The sequence below is a fragment of the Gadus chalcogrammus genome, chromosome 4 (genome assembly GCF_026213295.1).
Source record: "Gadus chalcogrammus isolate NIFS_2021 chromosome 4, NIFS_Gcha_1.0, whole genome shotgun sequence".
In the NCBI taxonomy this organism is placed as follows: domain Eukaryota; kingdom Metazoa; phylum Chordata; class Actinopteri; order Gadiformes; family Gadidae; genus Gadus; species Gadus chalcogrammus.
The window spans coordinates 29,611,859-29,630,199 of NC_079415.1; the positions used below are offsets into that span (position 1 = coordinate 29,611,859).

General features: G+C 41.7%; 1 protein-coding gene across 4 annotated transcripts; it reads right to left on the reverse strand.

The window, feature by feature from the left end:
• Positions 1-4,736: 4,736 nt before the first annotated feature.
• LOC130380356 (uncharacterized) lies at positions 4,737-12,749 on the reverse strand. Of its 4 annotated transcripts, none has more exons than XM_056587535.1 (10): positions 12,669-12,749; positions 12,436-12,564; positions 11,894-12,004; positions 11,714-11,759; positions 9,060-9,368; positions 8,332-8,406; positions 8,094-8,180; positions 7,748-7,816; positions 7,482-7,511; positions 4,737-6,613 (listed from the first exon to the last, which is right to left on the reverse strand). In XM_056587535.1, the coding sequence occupies exons 4-10, from the start codon at positions 11,757-11,759 to the stop codon at positions 6,555-6,557; spliced, it is 675 nt and encodes a 224-aa protein (XP_056443510.1). In that variant the 5' UTR covers positions 11,894-12,004; positions 12,436-12,564; positions 12,669-12,749; the 3' UTR covers positions 4,737-6,554. The 4 variants fall into 4 exon arrangements, with proteins under 4 accessions (XP_056443510.1, XP_056443509.1, XP_056443511.1 ...); XM_056587534.1 differs by having other exon boundaries at positions 11,894-12,008; XM_056587536.1 differs by lacking the exon at positions 11,714-11,759 and having other exon boundaries at positions 11,894-12,008.
• Positions 12,750-18,341: the final 5,592 nt, after the last annotated feature.

Sequence of the window (18,341 nt, forward strand, 5' to 3'; positions counted from 1 at the left end):
ACGGCTGGGTCAACCTGTGTGGCTTCATTGCACCGCAGGCATGCAGCCTCACCCACATCCCAGCATCCAATCAGTAAGAGGAGGGAGGCTGCTTTACATGAGGCTGCTGAGATCAACCACACACACTCACCAGGATGTCTATGGTGAGAGAAGGACATATTGTGATGTTTTATTGGTTGAGTGAAGATTAAACATTGTTTCTTGCTTCTTTCATTTACTTTTTTTGTAAATCAGGATAAAAGCATTTGTTAAATTACAAGAAGGTCAATATAAAAGGAGCAAGAAGTGGCCAATGAGTGTCCAGGTGGGGGTTTCTACCCCTCATTTGCTTATCATTCAAAACATTGACATAAATAGCTTTTCCCACTTCTGTTTTAAATCAGGTTATACAAGCTTATCATAGTAGATACTGATATCAGAGCCCTTAACTTTGAAAATGTTGTAATGAAGTACTCTATGCAGAATATTGTAAATTGTAATTATATCAATCTGACAAAATACATTTGCTTTGAAAATAAATCATAAATATGTGAAACCTGCTAGGCTAACCCTATGGAAGATCTTACGTTACAAAAGTGTATCCAAATGATTCAACATGCAATTACACATTTGGTCAAGTAGCTAAATCTATTGTAGCAAATTTCAAACAAACATTTAAAACACATTTTGCAATGAGCTTCATCATCACCAAACTGCTCACCATTAACTGTGCTCCATAGTGCATGTCCATGTTAATGTTTTGATAGTTATGTTAACGCACACGTTACCATAAACACACGCAAGTGTGTGAGTGCGAGCATTGCGTGTGGACAGACTGCCTGCTCCTGTAGTCGTAGAGACCCGTAGATAATTACCCAATGACAGCACATTAGGGTGTAATGTGCTGTGATTGGGTAGTATTCGTCACCTCAACGCGTCCTTCTGGTTGAATGCTGTGAGCGCTGAAAGTGACTTGGCTGTTCTGCTCCCCTCCTCCATTGACACTTTTGGCCCACGCCGAGTCAAACCATGCCGCACTGAATTAAAACTGAATTTGCCGCAGCTTTTTAACCGCGTGACAAAGCGCAACAAAGCGTAACAAAGCCCATTAGAATCACAGCTTTTTAGTCACACACCAGCAGCCAACGCTTCGACCGACGCTCCAACTCCGTTATTAAACATCACCATATAACGTTATAGTGGTTGTTTTAAACCAAATACTATATCCGGTCTAATCAGCATGCCTCGCGTCAAAAGTTGTCGCCGGCCTCTAGTACTATCCTCCCTCCACAAACTGACAAAGAGGTGAATGGAGACTCCACTGTTGTGTGTGTGTTGGAGGACATGTCTGCAGGGGACTGAGCTCATGGTCCCCCAATGCTTAAAGGGGACATATTATGAAAATAACACTTTTCCTGGGATTTGGGGTGAGGTTTAGTGTCTCTGGTGCTCCCACACACATACAAACTTCCCTCAAAAAATCTGCAGGTACATGATATTTTGAGTGAGATATGCATAAACTAACGCCAAAGCTTTCCGGCTGCTCCGGCGGGTGTACTCCGGGAGCTGAACTGCCGCCGAAGCTGGCAGGTCCGTTGAGGGGGATCTCGGAAGCAGTCCGGCAGCTCCGCCGCGGGGAGCTCGGCGGCAGTACGGCAGCTCCGCTCCCGGGGTACAATCCCTTTCTCCTCCAAGTCGCGGTTTATGGACTTCAGAGGGTCAAGGACAAAGTTCCTTTCCCCCAATTCTTCTCAACCATGTCCGAGATAACCCGAAATATGAGCCTTTACTTTTAGCCATATAACTCCGTAATGAGCTTCTACATCACGTTCTGCTCACCATCAGATGTTCTCAATAGTCTGGTGTTTTCATATACATTGTGTGAGTGTGTACATGCACAGGGGTGTGGCTACAGGGGTTTATTTAGTCTCCTCAATCTTTTTTCACATGATGTTACTGGCTGTCTGTCACTCCTCTGTCTACATCCTCTCGCAAATAATACGTGACTTGGCAACAGCGGGGGGAAGGGGGGCACGTACCACCCTTAGAGTTGACTTTATTGAAACACACCTCTCTCTCTCTCTCTCTCTCTCTCTCTCTCTCTCTCTCTCTCTCGCTCTCTCTCTCTCTCTCTCTCTCTCTCTCTCTCTCTCTCTCTCTCTCTCTCTCTCTCTCTCTCTTTCTCTCTCTCTCCATGGTTTCAATTTCACCCGATGGAGTAGGTTTAGCCGAGTATATCTTAATTACTCGTGTACTGATGTCCCCCACACAGCAGTACAGCGGAGAACACACCATCGACCAGGCCGCTATGAAACAGATATGTGTGTTATAAGGAAGGCGCACACACACAAACATACACATTCACTTACACATTCCTCAAATTATATTTATAAGTACCATTGGAACGGATCTATTTCAGCGTGTGTACTAGAAATGACACACACACACATACACACACATCTTACTGAAGTCATGGATGAAGAAAAATGTGAGAAAATGAACCCCTTCAACAACCACTTCAAGGACAGGATATATGTGTGCGTGTGTGTGCATGCAGCCTAAATGCACACTTTTTGAGGCAGCATGCACTTAAATGAACGCGTATGCAACCCACTGATGCAATTATCGAAAAAAACATCAAAAAAATGATATTGACATGGTACAGATGTGTGCTGGCAAAGCATAAGGGACACAGTATATACACATAAACACGCATACACACATACTCTCTCTCTCTCACTCACTCACTCACTCACTCACTCACTCACTCACTCACTCACTCACTCACTCACTCACTCACTCACTCACACACGAAACAAACATCATATTGCCCACAACCACGTCAAAATGTATTAGCACCTGCTATAAACAATCTAGCATCCCCGTAACTCCCGAAATCCTAATTCTTTGGCAACGCTACTGCTTGACCATGGTGAAGGCTAGGAATAGTTATTTATTATTTATTGCTCCAAACCTTTTTACATTCCACACACACAGCAACATAATATAAAAAGTATTTGTTCCGCTCCCAGGGGCCAATGGAACAACAAACCCGCCTTGTAGATGTCTTTTTCTTTGGACTCAGGTATCATCTTATGACAGCTCTCACTTGAAAACTCATAAAGCTGAAAGTGGGAACTATATGAAATGCAAGTCCACGGCTGAATAAAACGTAAAAAAAATGGTTGCATAAATCCAACCAGGAGCAAATGTATGAAGGCCAATTATTCTTGGACGTACCGGTTTGATGTACCCTTCAGTCTGGGAAGTGTTTGAATGGGAACACTCTTCCTTATTCTTCACTATAGACGGGGATCGGAGGGCCTGTGTTGTATAGCCACCCTACCTTGCTCAGTGTCATCTAAAGGTTAACCTTTGTGCTTGGGGTAAACCGCTCACAAGGTTGGAGGCATCCCCTTATGCATTCTTTTACTTGGGTCATGTCTTCAAACATTATCTGATTTGATTATTTACATCTGCATTGTGGGGAGGGTGTGAATCTGTTTAAATAGCCCTGTCTAACTGTATTCTGGATCATTCTGCTAGAGAGGAGTCTAGTGTAAGCATACATTAAAATAGGTTAATTGTCTAGAACTATTTGGTGCTTTTTTGCATTTTTAAGTTTAGAAGAAGAATTCTCATCCGTCCTAGAGAAGTAATATCCCTTAAAGAAATTGCCACGGAAGGGGGTATTACCGAGGCCTTGTCATGTTGCATCCTGAGCTCATCTCAGATAAAGGAAGTGTGCCTGGGTTTGACCCTAAGACTGAAGGCCATGAGGAAGTGGGCTCATCTTCAGCATTGAGTAGCCAAGGGATGAGGTTCCATCATAGATGTATAAATTGTACGGAGCTATTTAGTCTGTAAATGTAAAACTGTAGGTCATGGTTTATAAGTCATATCACGTTTCTTATCAACAACTAAAAATGCGTCCTCTGTGATAATATCTGTTCCGAGTTGACTGCTGTTGTCTCATTTCAGACCAATCAGGGCATCTCTTCCCTGCAATTGTCTAGATTTCTTTTAGGAGCAAATACAGATGAAGGTAAAGCAGCAGTGCTCAGCGATTTGCAAGGTAAAAGTGGTGCTTGGTCAGAGAGCTGCTCTCGCGTGGACTCTACTTTTTCTGGTTTGTAGCCTACCCTGCGGCCGAAGCTTCCGATTGGCTGGTGCACGTGACATCATGACCAAGAGGCAAGAGCAGACGTGTAATTTAAAGCTACAATGTTGTGAATAGGTCTAGGTCATGCTGCAACCGCCACTGCCACGCCATGACAAGGACAAATGTATATATTATATTTTTGGTGTGGTTGCACAATTTGGACCCACCAGTTCCGGCGCCTCTGATCCCAAACCGTTTAAAAGATTGTTTTAGCGCACTAGCGCTAAGAGCCAACAGCCGGCGGGATGGCTTCTATTTTTAGGACCATCTTGTCCTATAATGACGGAAGGAGCTACTTCAGATAGACATGGTTAAGATAACGTACCGTCACAAAAGTGGATGAATTTACTTTTTCAGATATTGTATATTGATATTAATATTGTTAAGGCACTAAGTTACATAGTAAAGGTTTAATAACTTATATTCTATTAGAATATTTTCTAAGGAACTGAATGGTAAATGTAACTTCTACCGATAGGGGCCCCTCAATCAAGACAATCACAATACACCTAGTTTGTCGACCTCTTGAAGTAGTGTCATGGGAACATGGGAGTTTTGTTTCTTATCACCCCCATTTCCTGGGAAAATTACTCATGCAGAAATCGATTCAAGGACAAGTTAATGAAGGCTATCAAAGTTTTATTGACGTTATGTTTATTCACTGAAGCAATGTTCCCTGCCATAAGGCAAGGCAAGGCAAGGCAACTTTATTTATGTAGCACTTTTCATACACAAGGCAGACTCAAAGTGCTTAACATATAAACATTGTCATACAATAAAATAAAATAGATATGTAAAAGAAAACATGCAAAGAAATGAGTAAAATAGAAAGTTAAAAAGGCATTTTAGTATAAAAATAGAAAATTAAGGCAAAGTTAAAAAAGCTTTTTAGAAAGTGCAATGTATTTACGATTTAGCAGAAAGCTAAAGCAAACATAAAAGTCTTCAGTATTATTTAAAGGTGCTCAGAGTTGGGGCAAGTCTTAAATCCTCAGGGAGTTTATTCCAGATATTTGTTGCATAGTAACTAAATCCTGCTTTCCCATTTTCCGTGTTTACTCTGGGAATAATGAACAGATTGGTCTCTTGGTATCTTAGTGGTCTAGAAGGCTTATGTTATGGAAGCATATCAGTTAAATATTTTGGGCCTAAACCATGAGACCCCAACGAGGTGGCTTTACTGGGTTTACAGAGTTTGGAGTGCAAATATACCACACAATAAAAAAACAGCTATAAACTGGACATTAACCATGGTCAACATTCCCAACTAATCAATTGCAAAACTATTTATAGGCTAAGCATACATTTTGGATAACAAAAAAAAAAACACTGTTATGTGTACAGTAAAGTTATAAAATTACAACAACGTTCAACATGCATATTTTATTAATTATTAGTATGTGTGAGTCTCAAATTCACCCCGCATCCATTCAGTCCATAGACGGCCCATATTGACCCAGATGGAGCTCATTACATAAACCTGCCTGTAGTATGCGGTGTGGTTACGGTGTGGTTTCCTGGCTATTTTTGTAAACAGGCAAGTCTTACAGAGTACTAAATATGGGCGCAGGGAACAACAACATACAGACCAGATCAAGCAAAAGGTACAGAACCAAGTTTTTTTATGTTTTTAGCTCCATAGCATATTTGCCTAAGTCATATTTTAAGGTTAATCTTGTAATAAGTGTCAATAATCCCCACGATCCTAGAAGCTAGATTGCGGTCAAGCAAGGAGAGCAGGAATAAGAGCGTCACTCGCTGGTTCTTTCTTTCTTGATATAAATATTAATTCCAAACAGCATTTTACACAGTAGCCTATAATAGGAAATGCTCAAAGGTAAATCAAGGCCATTAAACACTGACTGTAGCTCTTTATGAGAGATGCCACCGAAACAGCGCCAGGGAAGACTGTTCTTTTAACATTGAAAAATAAAGCTGAAAATGATTTATTGGAAATTGTAAGAGTTAAATTCAGGGGCAAGAAATCCAGATACGTTATTTCAATGCAGTGGCGTTAGCCCCACAGAAGATGAGTAGGCTAGATAGCTCCACTTGATCAGTTTGTCCCAGTGCAACAAAACAATCAAAAACAGCAAGTTAAATAAATTCTTAAAAAAATCTAAAACATCCCCTACGTTGCATCAAAGGCTAATTTCATCAACCTGTGTGGAAAACAGGAAGTCATTGTCCACTTTCAGCCACGCGTGTGTTGCAGCAGACATCCATGTGTCTGATCTTTGTTGGAATATTGACAAATGATCCGGTGAGTGCAGCGACCTCATTGCTCTTGTTGAGAGCAACATGGAGTGGTCTGTAGTCCCATCAACGGGTTCCAGGTGTTGGACATTCAGAGGCGGCCTAGTAGATGCGCAGACGGCAACAATGTAGCCTAGAGGCCACTCTGGGTGACTACTTACATGTTTTCATTTGAATTTGTATTATTCATCGTTTCCATCTCCAAATCCTCAGCAACTGTGAAAGAAACAAAAACACATGCAATTCACACTCAAAGCCATAGTACTTTTTAGTTAGTTTTTTTTCCAAATTTGGATCTTGTTCTAGCAAGTTTCAGCTCGCCGTTGTAGCAGAGGCGTTCTTCAGTTACGGTATGACTCGGGAGGATGAATGAGGTATGATAGTAAAACTATTTATTAAAGAAGGCAATCGAATCACGCGATGAAAATATGCAATCCAGGGTCGGTTCAAAAAGCACCTGTGCGTGTCATTCATTCATCTGAATGTTTTTTCTCTCTGGTTACTAGGAAACTAGTAGTAGATCCGTCCATCATACATCTGAATTAGACACCCTCACCTGGGATATCAGTAAATGATTGTTTTGAAACGGCTTATATTGGCACTTTGAACTTGATGCGTAGAGTGGCCTAGTTAGGGGGACTGTGTCTACATAGCATGTTTTAGACCTGAAAAAGGCGCTTTCGCCAGATGCATTTAGAAAAGCATTATCAATGAGGTATATTAACTCAGGCCTAGCCCCTATTAGCAAGTCTTGTCTTGTTTAGTGATCTTATTTATGTATGGACGGCCCATTTGGGTCGTGGGTGGGTTCTGTGCCAGCTACCTATAGATCCACTTGGCCCTCAGCCTGGTTTGAGTGGCTACAGCTTGTTTGTGCGTGTTGCCATGGTAACAATTGTTTTTGGTTCGCCATTACAGCGCAGTATGTGAGCTATGGTTTGTGATGGGCTTTTTTCCCGATGGATAGCAAGAAACATGCTCTGTTACGTAGAGAAAAAATATTTAAACAATAGTATAGTTAGTAGTTGAATTGCTTTCTTTACTGTTCTTGATTGTTTCGAATGTCATGACCCCAGAGACTCACCGGGCGGCTGAGGCACGAAAATCTCACGTTCTGGAAACAAACATGGAAGGGCATAAATAACATCTTAAGTGGATTACTGTTAGAAGGCTTACGGCCGGGTCACCTCTGCTGTGCCCTCTTTAATGAAAGAATACATTTATGCAGAAAAATATTACATTTTGGCAACGGTACAACGATATTTCAACAATACTTACCTTTTGTCTACAGTTTATAATCAGTCATCTTTAAAGCATTTAATTTTTTTCTTGGTAACCACAGTGACTCACCTGCGACTTCTTCGCTTGCTGATACTGGATCGGCTTGTGGGGCTGATTGGGGTCGTTGCTCGTTAGAAACTGAGGAGAAACAACGGAATGAACAAAAGCCCATGTTAAACAGAGGCCCTGGGATGAACTGAACATCGCCAACAGGCGACTTTTTAAACTAAAGGGATTCAGCTAGCTTGTGACAAGCTGGCTGAATCCCTTTAGTTTTTAGTCATGAGTGAGTATTGAAATTCGTAACGATCTAGCTAAAAATCCTGCATAGCCAGAAGAAAAATGTGAACAACTTTTAGTATACTGGCGTTTTTTAATTTGAATTTGTTTGCTCAACGAACTTGTTTGCACTTACGTGGATTTCCTTTGCATTTCTTCCACCAAGCAAATCCCCCCACACACACCAGGACTGGTACGATTAAACGGAGAAGGTCGAGTAGATCTTGAAAAAAACACATTGGCACCAGAATGAACGTAAGTTAGTGAAATAGCAGCCTATATCGTTACAAATACTATTTGTTGTTTGGGAATGCACCAGACACCAGTTACATTCCATCATATGTTGCTGACTGGATAGACGGCGATGGCCGTACATGTGAGCGAGGCATTGGAGACGTCACCAGCGCTCTCAGGGTTGTGGTGCTCTATTGTGACTGCATTGGGTGTTGCTAGAGAAGAGAGGAAACAAGAGAAGGTCATTACAGAAGATACCTGGAGATAACTCGCGCAAACACGCGGGCAAATCTTCACTTCACTTTTGGTGTGTTGACGCACAGTAAGTCATTCAGGGGCTAAAGCACTACCCCCGGCAGTCAGAAAAATGAAATAGAATCAGTTAGAAATGTCCCATTGTTCTATCAATGCAATGTGTGAGGTACTCAACCTGCACGTAAAGGATAGCCTTATCCCCTATTTCTTCATGTTTGACTTTCATGAAAATGATTTTACAGCAGTTCTGTGTATAATGTTTAATATTTTTTAAATGTAAAACACATTTGTTGGATACAGCCTTAATGCCTGTAGAAAACTCTATTGAAACTAATTGAAATTGTCAGCCTGACATGTGTTCGCCCTCTGTCTAGTTCCAGAGGTCAAATCTGAAATGAATCCAGGACTGAAAATAACCTTCATGGTTCATAGAAACACTGGAGAGAGTTACATGCTTTACATAAAATATAAAATACCTACCATTTAAGGGTTGATCTGCCCACATTTATTCATTTGATAACAAACGTATTGGAGTGGTTTAATGTAATTGGTATGATCTATTTTTGTTACCAATGTTCTTGTTGAGAGTGGGAATGAGTGAACGGAGGCCTACCAGTTACGATGAGAGTTATTGTAGTGTCTTCAGTCATTCCACCGGGGAGCCCATGGCTTATGATGCATTTCTTTGTCCCATTGTCTGAGACGGTTAGATTCCGAAAGGTTACCGTTTTATCCGCATGGTTCAAGTAGGTGTCAGGTCGACTGGGCTCATCGGGCTTCTTCGTCTTATGATATCCAATTATAACCTTTTTAAAATCTGTGCCTCCTTGAAAGTAAAAATACTTTATTTCCTTCTTCGTTGAGTGGCATTGAAATACGACCGTCCCTCCGACCTCTCCATAAAGAGTAAGGCCAGTACAACCTGAAAGAGAAAGGTTGCAATTTATATAGAGAGAGAGAATGTCAAGTCTGAAATTAATGATCCAAACTGTATCTCTCCATAGCCTCCACATCACGTTACTGCAACACGCAGACAGAACACCACACCCACGTAACCACGTGTTACCAAACAACTAGCTCTAGTACGTATATATTTAGCCGCTCATTTGGACGCTTGCTATAGTCAGCCTTTTTATATATATTGGGCCCTATCTTGCATCCGGCGCAAGTGACTTAGTCACTGGCGCATGTGTCGTTGCTAGTTTACAACTGGCGCAAAGCGTTCTTTTCCCACCAGCGCCACTCGCCGGTAAATTAGGGATTGATCATGCACCGCAAGGGGCGGTTCGGCGGAAGGAGGAGGTGTGTTCTGGCGCAAACGGTATTTTGCCGTCTCTGAATACCATTGCGCTACTGACCAGGAAATACCTGGTTTAAAGTCAGTGGCGCGTTGTTCAGACGCTATTTTAAGGGCGCATGCATACATGCGCATGCGATGCATACGGATTGCTTGTGCACCTCGCGCATACACTTTGCTTCTCTCATCTACCTAGCCGCACATTCTTGGTAAATTATTTGGGAAAGAACAGCTGATGCAGCGGTAATAAGTTGTACTTTTAAATCAATGCATCTGCAAACACCGTACAGCAAACACATATTTTCTTGACACAGACATCGTGTAGGCCTACATGCCCATAACTTTTAGGATTGATGAGTAGGCCTATTTGATCGTGAAAAACATTGTTTTACCGCGAGTGAGTGTTAAAAAGAATGAATGAATGCGGGCGCGCGTGTGTGCTCTAAGGCGCCCAGTTTCCAACCTCGAAATTTCACTTCATTTAAATTTAATTTGCATGGTATTTCTTATCCTTACCAGATGCCCGAACCACCTCAGCTGACTCCTTTCTAAGTAAAGGAGCAGCGGCTCTAATCCGAGTTCCTCACGGATGGCTGAGCTTCTCACCCTATCCCTAAGGGAGACGCCGGCCACCCTTCTGAGAAAACTCATCTCGGCCGCTTGTACCCGCGATCTCGTCCTTTCGGTCATCACCCAACCATCACCCAACCATGACTATAGGTGAGGATAGGAACGAAGATCGACCGGTAGATCGAGAGCTTTGCCTTGCGGCTCAGCTCTCTTTTCGTAACAACGGTGCGGTAAAGCGAACGCAATACCGCCCCCGCTGCTCCGATTCTCCGGCCAATCTCACGCTCCATAGTTCCCTCACTCGCGAACAAGACCCTGAGGTACTTGAACTCCTTCACTTGGGCAAACCAAACACGTAACGCATAATACAATCAATGGCAATGTAGGCCTATATTACCGCGGGGACACATGCATATTAGGATAGCATACAATACTGATAAGAAACAATGTTTATAATGTATTGCGTATATCATTAAATAGAACCACAGTTACCGCATATCATATGTTATAGCCTATCATACGTTTTCTTTGCCGAAATTTATTTGAGGACTCAGTATATTCCATGTGTGAATTATGCCATATTATTTGGCAATAAACTAAGCCATTTGCAGTATGAAATTCTCGGAGACTGCAGACGCGCTGTCAAAATATCAACTCGTCCGATTCAAATGCGCTCATGGCTCTTAAAGGGGATGGGAGCTGGCACTCTCATTGGTTTGTTGCACGTTACGCCCAAACCACACCCACGGGTAACTAGGCTGCTTCAGACCAACCCTTTTGACACTTGCACCGTGGCGCAAGCGTCATTTATCCGCCTGTAAAATAGCGATAGCACCGTAGAACCGCCCACAAAGCTACTTGCGCTTTGCGCTTCCCACTTGCGTTTCAGACCGTTAAAATAGGGCCCATTGTCTTGCTTGTTAGTTTTTGCCACGAAAACCGACACTGCCTGCGACTCTGAAAGAGATTATGCCAGAGGGGAGGTTCATTTTGGAAAATCACTTTGAGATGGACGTCTTTTATATAGCCTAGGTATTGTAGTGTCATCTTTTGGTTTAAAAGATCGCCTGATGTCTTGTTGTTGCATCATGTTGCAGAATGAGGAACTACCGGTAGTGTTTTGAAGGTAGACTAGAAAAAGTAGTCTGACGCCACGAGAAGATCTCCACCTGCGTTCAGCAGAGAGGAATGAATACTGTGGCGATTTTTTTCGTCCGTTATGAATCCCTTGTGGAAGCATGGACAATGTGCACATATGTGGGTCATCAACCAATTTAAGTTTTGTTGTTTGCAACCAATTGTCATTGATTCAATCATGATATTAGGCTATGAGAGTAACAGCTCAAATGATTACGATTATTACGGTTATAAGAACTCTTAAATATTAAAAAATGTGTTACCTTTGATAAAGGAGGGAAATGCCAGCAATATAAATAACATCTTCATCTGGGAAAGATGACATTACAGAAGTTAATCTTAATTCTTAAACATGCAATAGCAAATTTAGCAAGTGGAGCAAATATAAAACACTTTTGGCCATATAAGTCCATAATGAGCTTCTACATCACCGTTCTGCTCACCCTTAGATGTTCTCCATAGACTGGTGTTAATCTGTTGATAGTAATGGTGCCGCACACACGTGTGTATGTGCACAGGGGTGTGGCTACAGGGGTTTATTTAGTCTCCTCAATCTTTCTGAAAAAAGAAGAGACGCCTGATTTTGGTTTTGTTAGACACAACCCCTCCCAACACATCCTCTCACAAACAATGCGTGACTTGGCAACACACACATATTTAAACACACGCACACACACACACACACGCACATCATATTGCCCACAACCACGAATGCCTCGATGTCGGTGCCGCCGACCGTCCCAGGATCCGTTGAGGCACTTGGTGAGATTAATATAATAATGTGAAGACATTGGATTGACTTATATGTATATTCATAAACAATCTAGCAGCCCCGTGGCTCCCGCGATCATAATTCCTTGGCTACCGCTCGGCAATGGTGAATGCTTTGAATAGTTATTTATTTATTCTGCTCCAAACCTTTTTACATTCCACACACTATGCATACTATAGCCAACATATTATAAAAAGTATTTGTGCACAATACCTGCAAAAGGAAGGAACTTGTTTGTGGGGGCCTTGAGCTTCCTCTCAAGGGGGAACTAATCCAGCATCTTTTGCTTTGGACTCAAGTATCATCTTAGAACAGCTCTGCCTTGAAAACCCGTACGTAAAGCTGAAAGTGGGAACTATATGAAATGCAAGTCTTATACAAAAAAAAGGTTGAATACATCCACCCAGGAGCAAAGGTATAAAAATTCAAACTATTTTTGAACTTACCGGTTTGCTGCACCCATCAGTCTGTAAAGTGTTTGAATGAGAGCACACTTCCTTATTCATCACTATAGACGAGGATGGGAGGGCCTGTGTTGTAATCAGAGGGGGGCAGGGGGTGGGATTTCCTTTAAGTCATCTTGAGCAGTTTTTCCTGTTTCCTGTATCGTCTATTGTGCTTGGGGTGAACCGGTCACAAGGTTGAAGGCATCCCCTTATGCATTCTTTTACTTGAGTCAACATGTATTGGGTAAACATTATCTGATTTGATGATTTACATCTGTTGTTGTGGGGAGGGTTTGAAGCTGTTTAAATAGCTCTGTCTAACTGTATTCTGGACTCACTCTGCTAGAGAGGGTCTAGTGTAAGCATACATTGAAATAGGTTAATTGTCTACAACTTTTATGGGCTTTTTTGCATTTAGAAGTCTCATCCGTCCTAGAGACGTAATATCCCTTGAAGAAATTACCACGACGGGGTATAACCGAGGCCTTGCATTGTTGCTTCCTGAGATCATCTCAAATAAAGGAGTGTGCCTGGGTTTGTCCTCAAGACTGAAGGTCATGAGGAAGTGGATAGGAGGCTGTGGTCGCTGGGAATCCTGACGCTTGTCTGGTCTGGTCTGCTACAATCACTCCAGCGTGTGAACTATTATACACTGTGTCAGAAGGTACTTCCAAAATGGGCTCATCGTCAGCATCGAGTAGCCAAGGGATGAGGTTCCATCATAGATGTATAAATTGTACGGAGCTATTTAGTCTGTAAATGTAAAACTGTAGGTCATGGTTTATAAGTCACATCATGTTTCTTATCAACAACTAAAAATGTGTCCTCTGTGATAATATCTGTTCCGAGTTGACTGCTGTTGTCTCATTTCAGACCAATCAGGGCATCTCTTCCCTGCAATGGGTTCAAAGGTTTGAGTCGTATTGGCAGAAGAACTGCAGCAGGCATCTGCCAGGGTGTTGAAGTGTGCTTCCGGTCAGGTTAGAGTGGTTGGGACTGTTTGAATCAGTGGAGCCTCACCTTTGTATAGTTTGTCTAGATTTTTTTTAGGAACAAATACAGATGAAGGTAAAGCAGCAGTGCACAGCGATTTGCAAGGTAAGAGTGGTGCTTGGGTCAGAGAGCTGCTCTCGCGTGGCCTCTACTTTTTCTGGTTTGTAGCCTACCCTGTGGCCGACGCTTCCGATTGGCTGGTGCACATGACATCATGACCAAGAGGCAAGAGCAGACTTGTAATTCAAAGCTACAATGTTGTGAATAGGTCTAGGTCATGCTGCAACCACCACTGCCACGCCATGACATGGACAAATGTATAGATTATATTTTTTGCGTGGTTGCACAATTTGGACCCACCAGTTCCGGGGCCTCTGATCCCAAACCGTTTAAAAGATCACGGGTTGAAAGGGAGGGAAAGACATGTAGCATAGGATCGCAGTTCGTGTTTGAAACATTGGCTCCTACAAGGCGTTCTGTTATGTGTCTTCGTTTTAGCGCACAAGAGCCAACAGCCGGCAGGATGGCTTCTATTTTTAGGACCATCTTGTCCTATAATGACGGAAGGAGCTTCTTCAGATAGACATGGTTAAGATAACGTACCGTCACAAAAGTGGATGAATTTACTTGTTCAGATACTGTATATTGATATTAATATTGTTAAGGCACTAAGTTACATAGTAAAGGTTTAATTACTTACATTTTATTAGAATATTTTCTAAGGAACTGAATGGTAAATGTAACTTCTGCCGACAGGAGCCCCTCAATCAAGACAATCACAATACACCTAGTTTGTCGACCTCATGAAGTAGTGTCGGAACATGGGAGTTTTGTTTCTTATCACCCCCTTTTCCGGGGAAAATTACTCATGCAGAAATCGATTCAAGGACGAGTTAATGTAGGCTATCAAAGTTTTATTGACGTTATGTTTATTCACTGAAGCAATGTTCCCTGCCATAAGGCAAGGCAAGGCAACTTTATTTATACAGCACTTTTCATACACAAGGCAGACTCAAAGTGCTTCACATATGAACTTTGTCATACAATAAAATAAAATAATAGATACGTAAAAGAAAACATGCAAAGAAATTAGTAAAATAGAAAGTTAAAAAGGCATTTTAGTATTAAAATAGAAAATAAAGGCAAAGTTAAAAAAGCTTTTTAGAAAGTGCAATGTGTTTAAGATTTAGCAGAAAGCTAAAGCAAACAAAAGTCTTCAGTCTTATTTTAAAGGTGCTCAGAGTTGTGGCAAATCTTAAATCCTCAGGGAATTTATTCCAGCTATTTGTTGCATAGTAACTAAATCCTGCTTTCCCATGTTTCGTGTTTACTCTGGGGATAATTAACAGATTGGTCTCTTAGTATCTTAGTGGTCTAGAAGGCTTATATTTTGGAAGCATATCAGTTAAATATTTTGGGCCTAAACCATGAGACCCCAACGAGGTAGCTTTACTGGTTTTACAGAGTTTGGAGTGCAAATATACCACACAATAAAAAACAGCTATAAACTGGACTTTAACCAGGGTCAACATACCCAACTAATCAATTACAAAACTATCTACAGACTAACCATACCTTTTTAAATAACAAAAAAAAAAAAACATAGCCCATTGACTTATCGGCACACACTGTTATGTGTACAGTAAAGTTATAAAATTACAACAAAGTTGCTCATGCTTATTTTGTTCATTATTATTATGTGTGAATCTCACAGTCACCTCGCATCCATTCAGTCCATAGACGGCCCATATTGACCCAGATGAGCCGGATGGAGCTCATTACATAAACCTGCCTGTAGTTTGCGGTGTGGTTACGGTGTGGTTTCCTGGCTATTTTTGTAAATAGGCAAGTCTTACAGAGTACTAAATATGGGCGCAGGGAACAACAACATACAGACCAGATCAAGCAAAAGGTACAGAAACAAGTTTTTTTATGTTGTTAGCTCCATAGCATATTTGCCTAAGTCATATTTTAAGGTTAATCTTGTAATAAGTGTCAATAATCCCCACGATCCTAGAAACTAGATTGCGGTCAAGCAAGGAGAGCAGGAATAAGAGCGTCACTCGCTGGTTCTTTCTTTCTTGATATAAATATTAATTCCAAACAGCATTTTACACAGTAGCCTATAATAGGAAATGCTCAAAGGTAAATCAACGCCATTAAACACTGACTGTAGCTTTTTATGAGAGAAGCCACCGAAACAGCGCCAGGGAAGACTGTTCTTTTAACATTGAAAAATAAAGCTGATAATGATTTATTGGAAATTGTAAGAGTTAAATTCAGGGGCAAGAAATCCAGATACGTTATTTCAATGCAGTGGCGTTAGCCCCGCAGAAGATTGAGAAGGCTAGATAGCTACATTTGATCAGTTTGTCCCAGGACAACAAAACAATCAAAAAACAGCAAGCTAAATAAATTCTTAAAAAAATCTAAAACATCCCCTACGTTGCATCAAAGGCTAATTCCATCAACCTGTGTGGAAAACAGGAAGTCATTGTCCACTTTCAGCCACGCGTGTGTTGCAGCAGACATCCATGTGTCTGATCTTTGTTGGAATATTGACAAATGATCCGGTGAGTGCAGCGACCTCATTGCTCTTGTTGAGAGCAACATGGAGTGGTCTGTAGTCCCATCAACGTGTTCCAGGTGTTGGACATTCAGTGGCGGCCTAGTAGATGCGCAGACGGCAACAACGTAGAGGCCACTCTGGGTGACTACTTACGTGTTTTCATTTTAATTTGTATTATTCAACGTTTCCATCTCCAAATCCTCAACTGTGAAAGAAACAAAAACACATGCAATTCACACCCAAAGCCATAGTACTTTTTAGTTAGTTTATTTCCAAATTTGGATCTTGTTCTAGTAAGTTTCAGCTCGCCATTGTAGCAGAGGCGTTCTTCAGTTATGGTACGACTCGGGAGGATGAATGAGGTATGATAGTAAAACTATTTATTAAAGAAGGCAATCGAATCATGTGATGAAAATATTTAATCCAGGGTCGGTTCAAAAAGCACCTGTGCGTGTCATTCATTCATCCTAATGGTTTTTCTCTCTGGTTACTAGGAAACTAGTAATAGATCCGTCCATCATACATCTGAATTAGACACCCTCACCTGGGATATCAATAAATGATTGTTTTGAAACGGCTTATATTGGCAATTTGAACTTGATGCGTAGAGTGGCCTAGTTAGGGGGCCTGTGTCCACATAGCATGTTTTAGACCTGAAAAAGGCGCTTTCGCCAGATGGATTTAGAAAAGCATTATCAATGAGGTATATTAACTCAGGCCTAGCCCCAATTAGCAAGTCTCGTCTTGTTTAGTGATCTTATTTATGTATGGACGGCCCATTTGGGTCGTGGGTGGGTTCTGTGCCAGCTACCTATAGATCCACTCGGCCCTCAGCCTGGTTTGAGTGGCTACAGCTTGTTTGTGCGTGTTGCCATGGTTTTTGGCTCGCTATTACAGCGCAGTATGTGAGCTATGGTTTGTGATGGGCTTTTTTCCCGATGGATAGCAAGAAACATGCTCTATTACGGAGAGAAAAAATATTTAAACAATAGTATAGTTAGTAGTTGAATTGCTTTCTTTACTGTTCTTGATTGTTTCGAATGTCATGACCCCAGAGACTCACCGGGCGGCTGAGGCACGAAAATCTCACGTTCTGGAAACAAACATGGAAGGGCATAAATAACATCATAAGTGGATTACTGTTAGAAGGCTTACGGCCGGGTCACCTCTGCTGTGCCCTCTTTAATGAAAGAATACATTTATGCAGAAAAATATTACATTTTGGCAACGGTACAACGATATTTCAACAATACTTACCTTTTGTCTACAGTTTATAATCAGTCATCTTTCAAGCATTTCATTTTTTTCTTGGTAACCAGGCTGATGCTGTACAGTTGGGGGTGCTCTAGTCTATCTATCACATACTCTAGGCCTACATATGCTGAATCATAAAAAAAGACCATTCGGAATTTTACTTTGAAACACCACTGCAGAATGAGGTAATTTAAAGTAAATGCAAGTCACAAATGATCTTCCATAGCTCAGATAAGTATATGGGGGGGCTTTCTTCAGAAAATCATTCTGGAGGATTAACATAGAAAGTGGATTGCTCGGACCTGGATCAGGAATAAAGGCTAGGTCAACATTGGGGACACTAGTATTCCAGTTTGTGAAACCTGGTGGTCAAATATTTTAAGTCTATCCATTGAACAGCCAATGCCGTCCCTCCATGTAGTTATTCTATATTTGCTATGTTTTCATCAGTATGTTTATATATATATTGTAGCGGGCCTGTGGGTGTGGGGTTTTCACGCCACCAAGTTGAATAGATAAAATGACACAACACAGAGAGCAGTTCCAATGCAGAATGGTTTATTTACCAAGTAAACCAAACCAGGGTGGGAAAAGGGTCATCCACCTCTTCTAGGATACAGTCCAACACTTTCAACCTATCTCTTTCCCTTTTAGGCCGCACCACACTTCTAGCCTGACAGGCACAATCTGCCTGTCCTTTGCTAGCCCTAGCCTTCCTCGCCTCCCGTGTCTCTTTACTCGCCCTCTTGAGCCCAAGCACCCCTGCTTAACGATCCCCAGGCTTGCCTCGTTAAAGGGAGGAAGTCCATGTAAGGCTTTGGGGTGGAGCCAGCAGGTTGCTAGACCTACCACTCCCC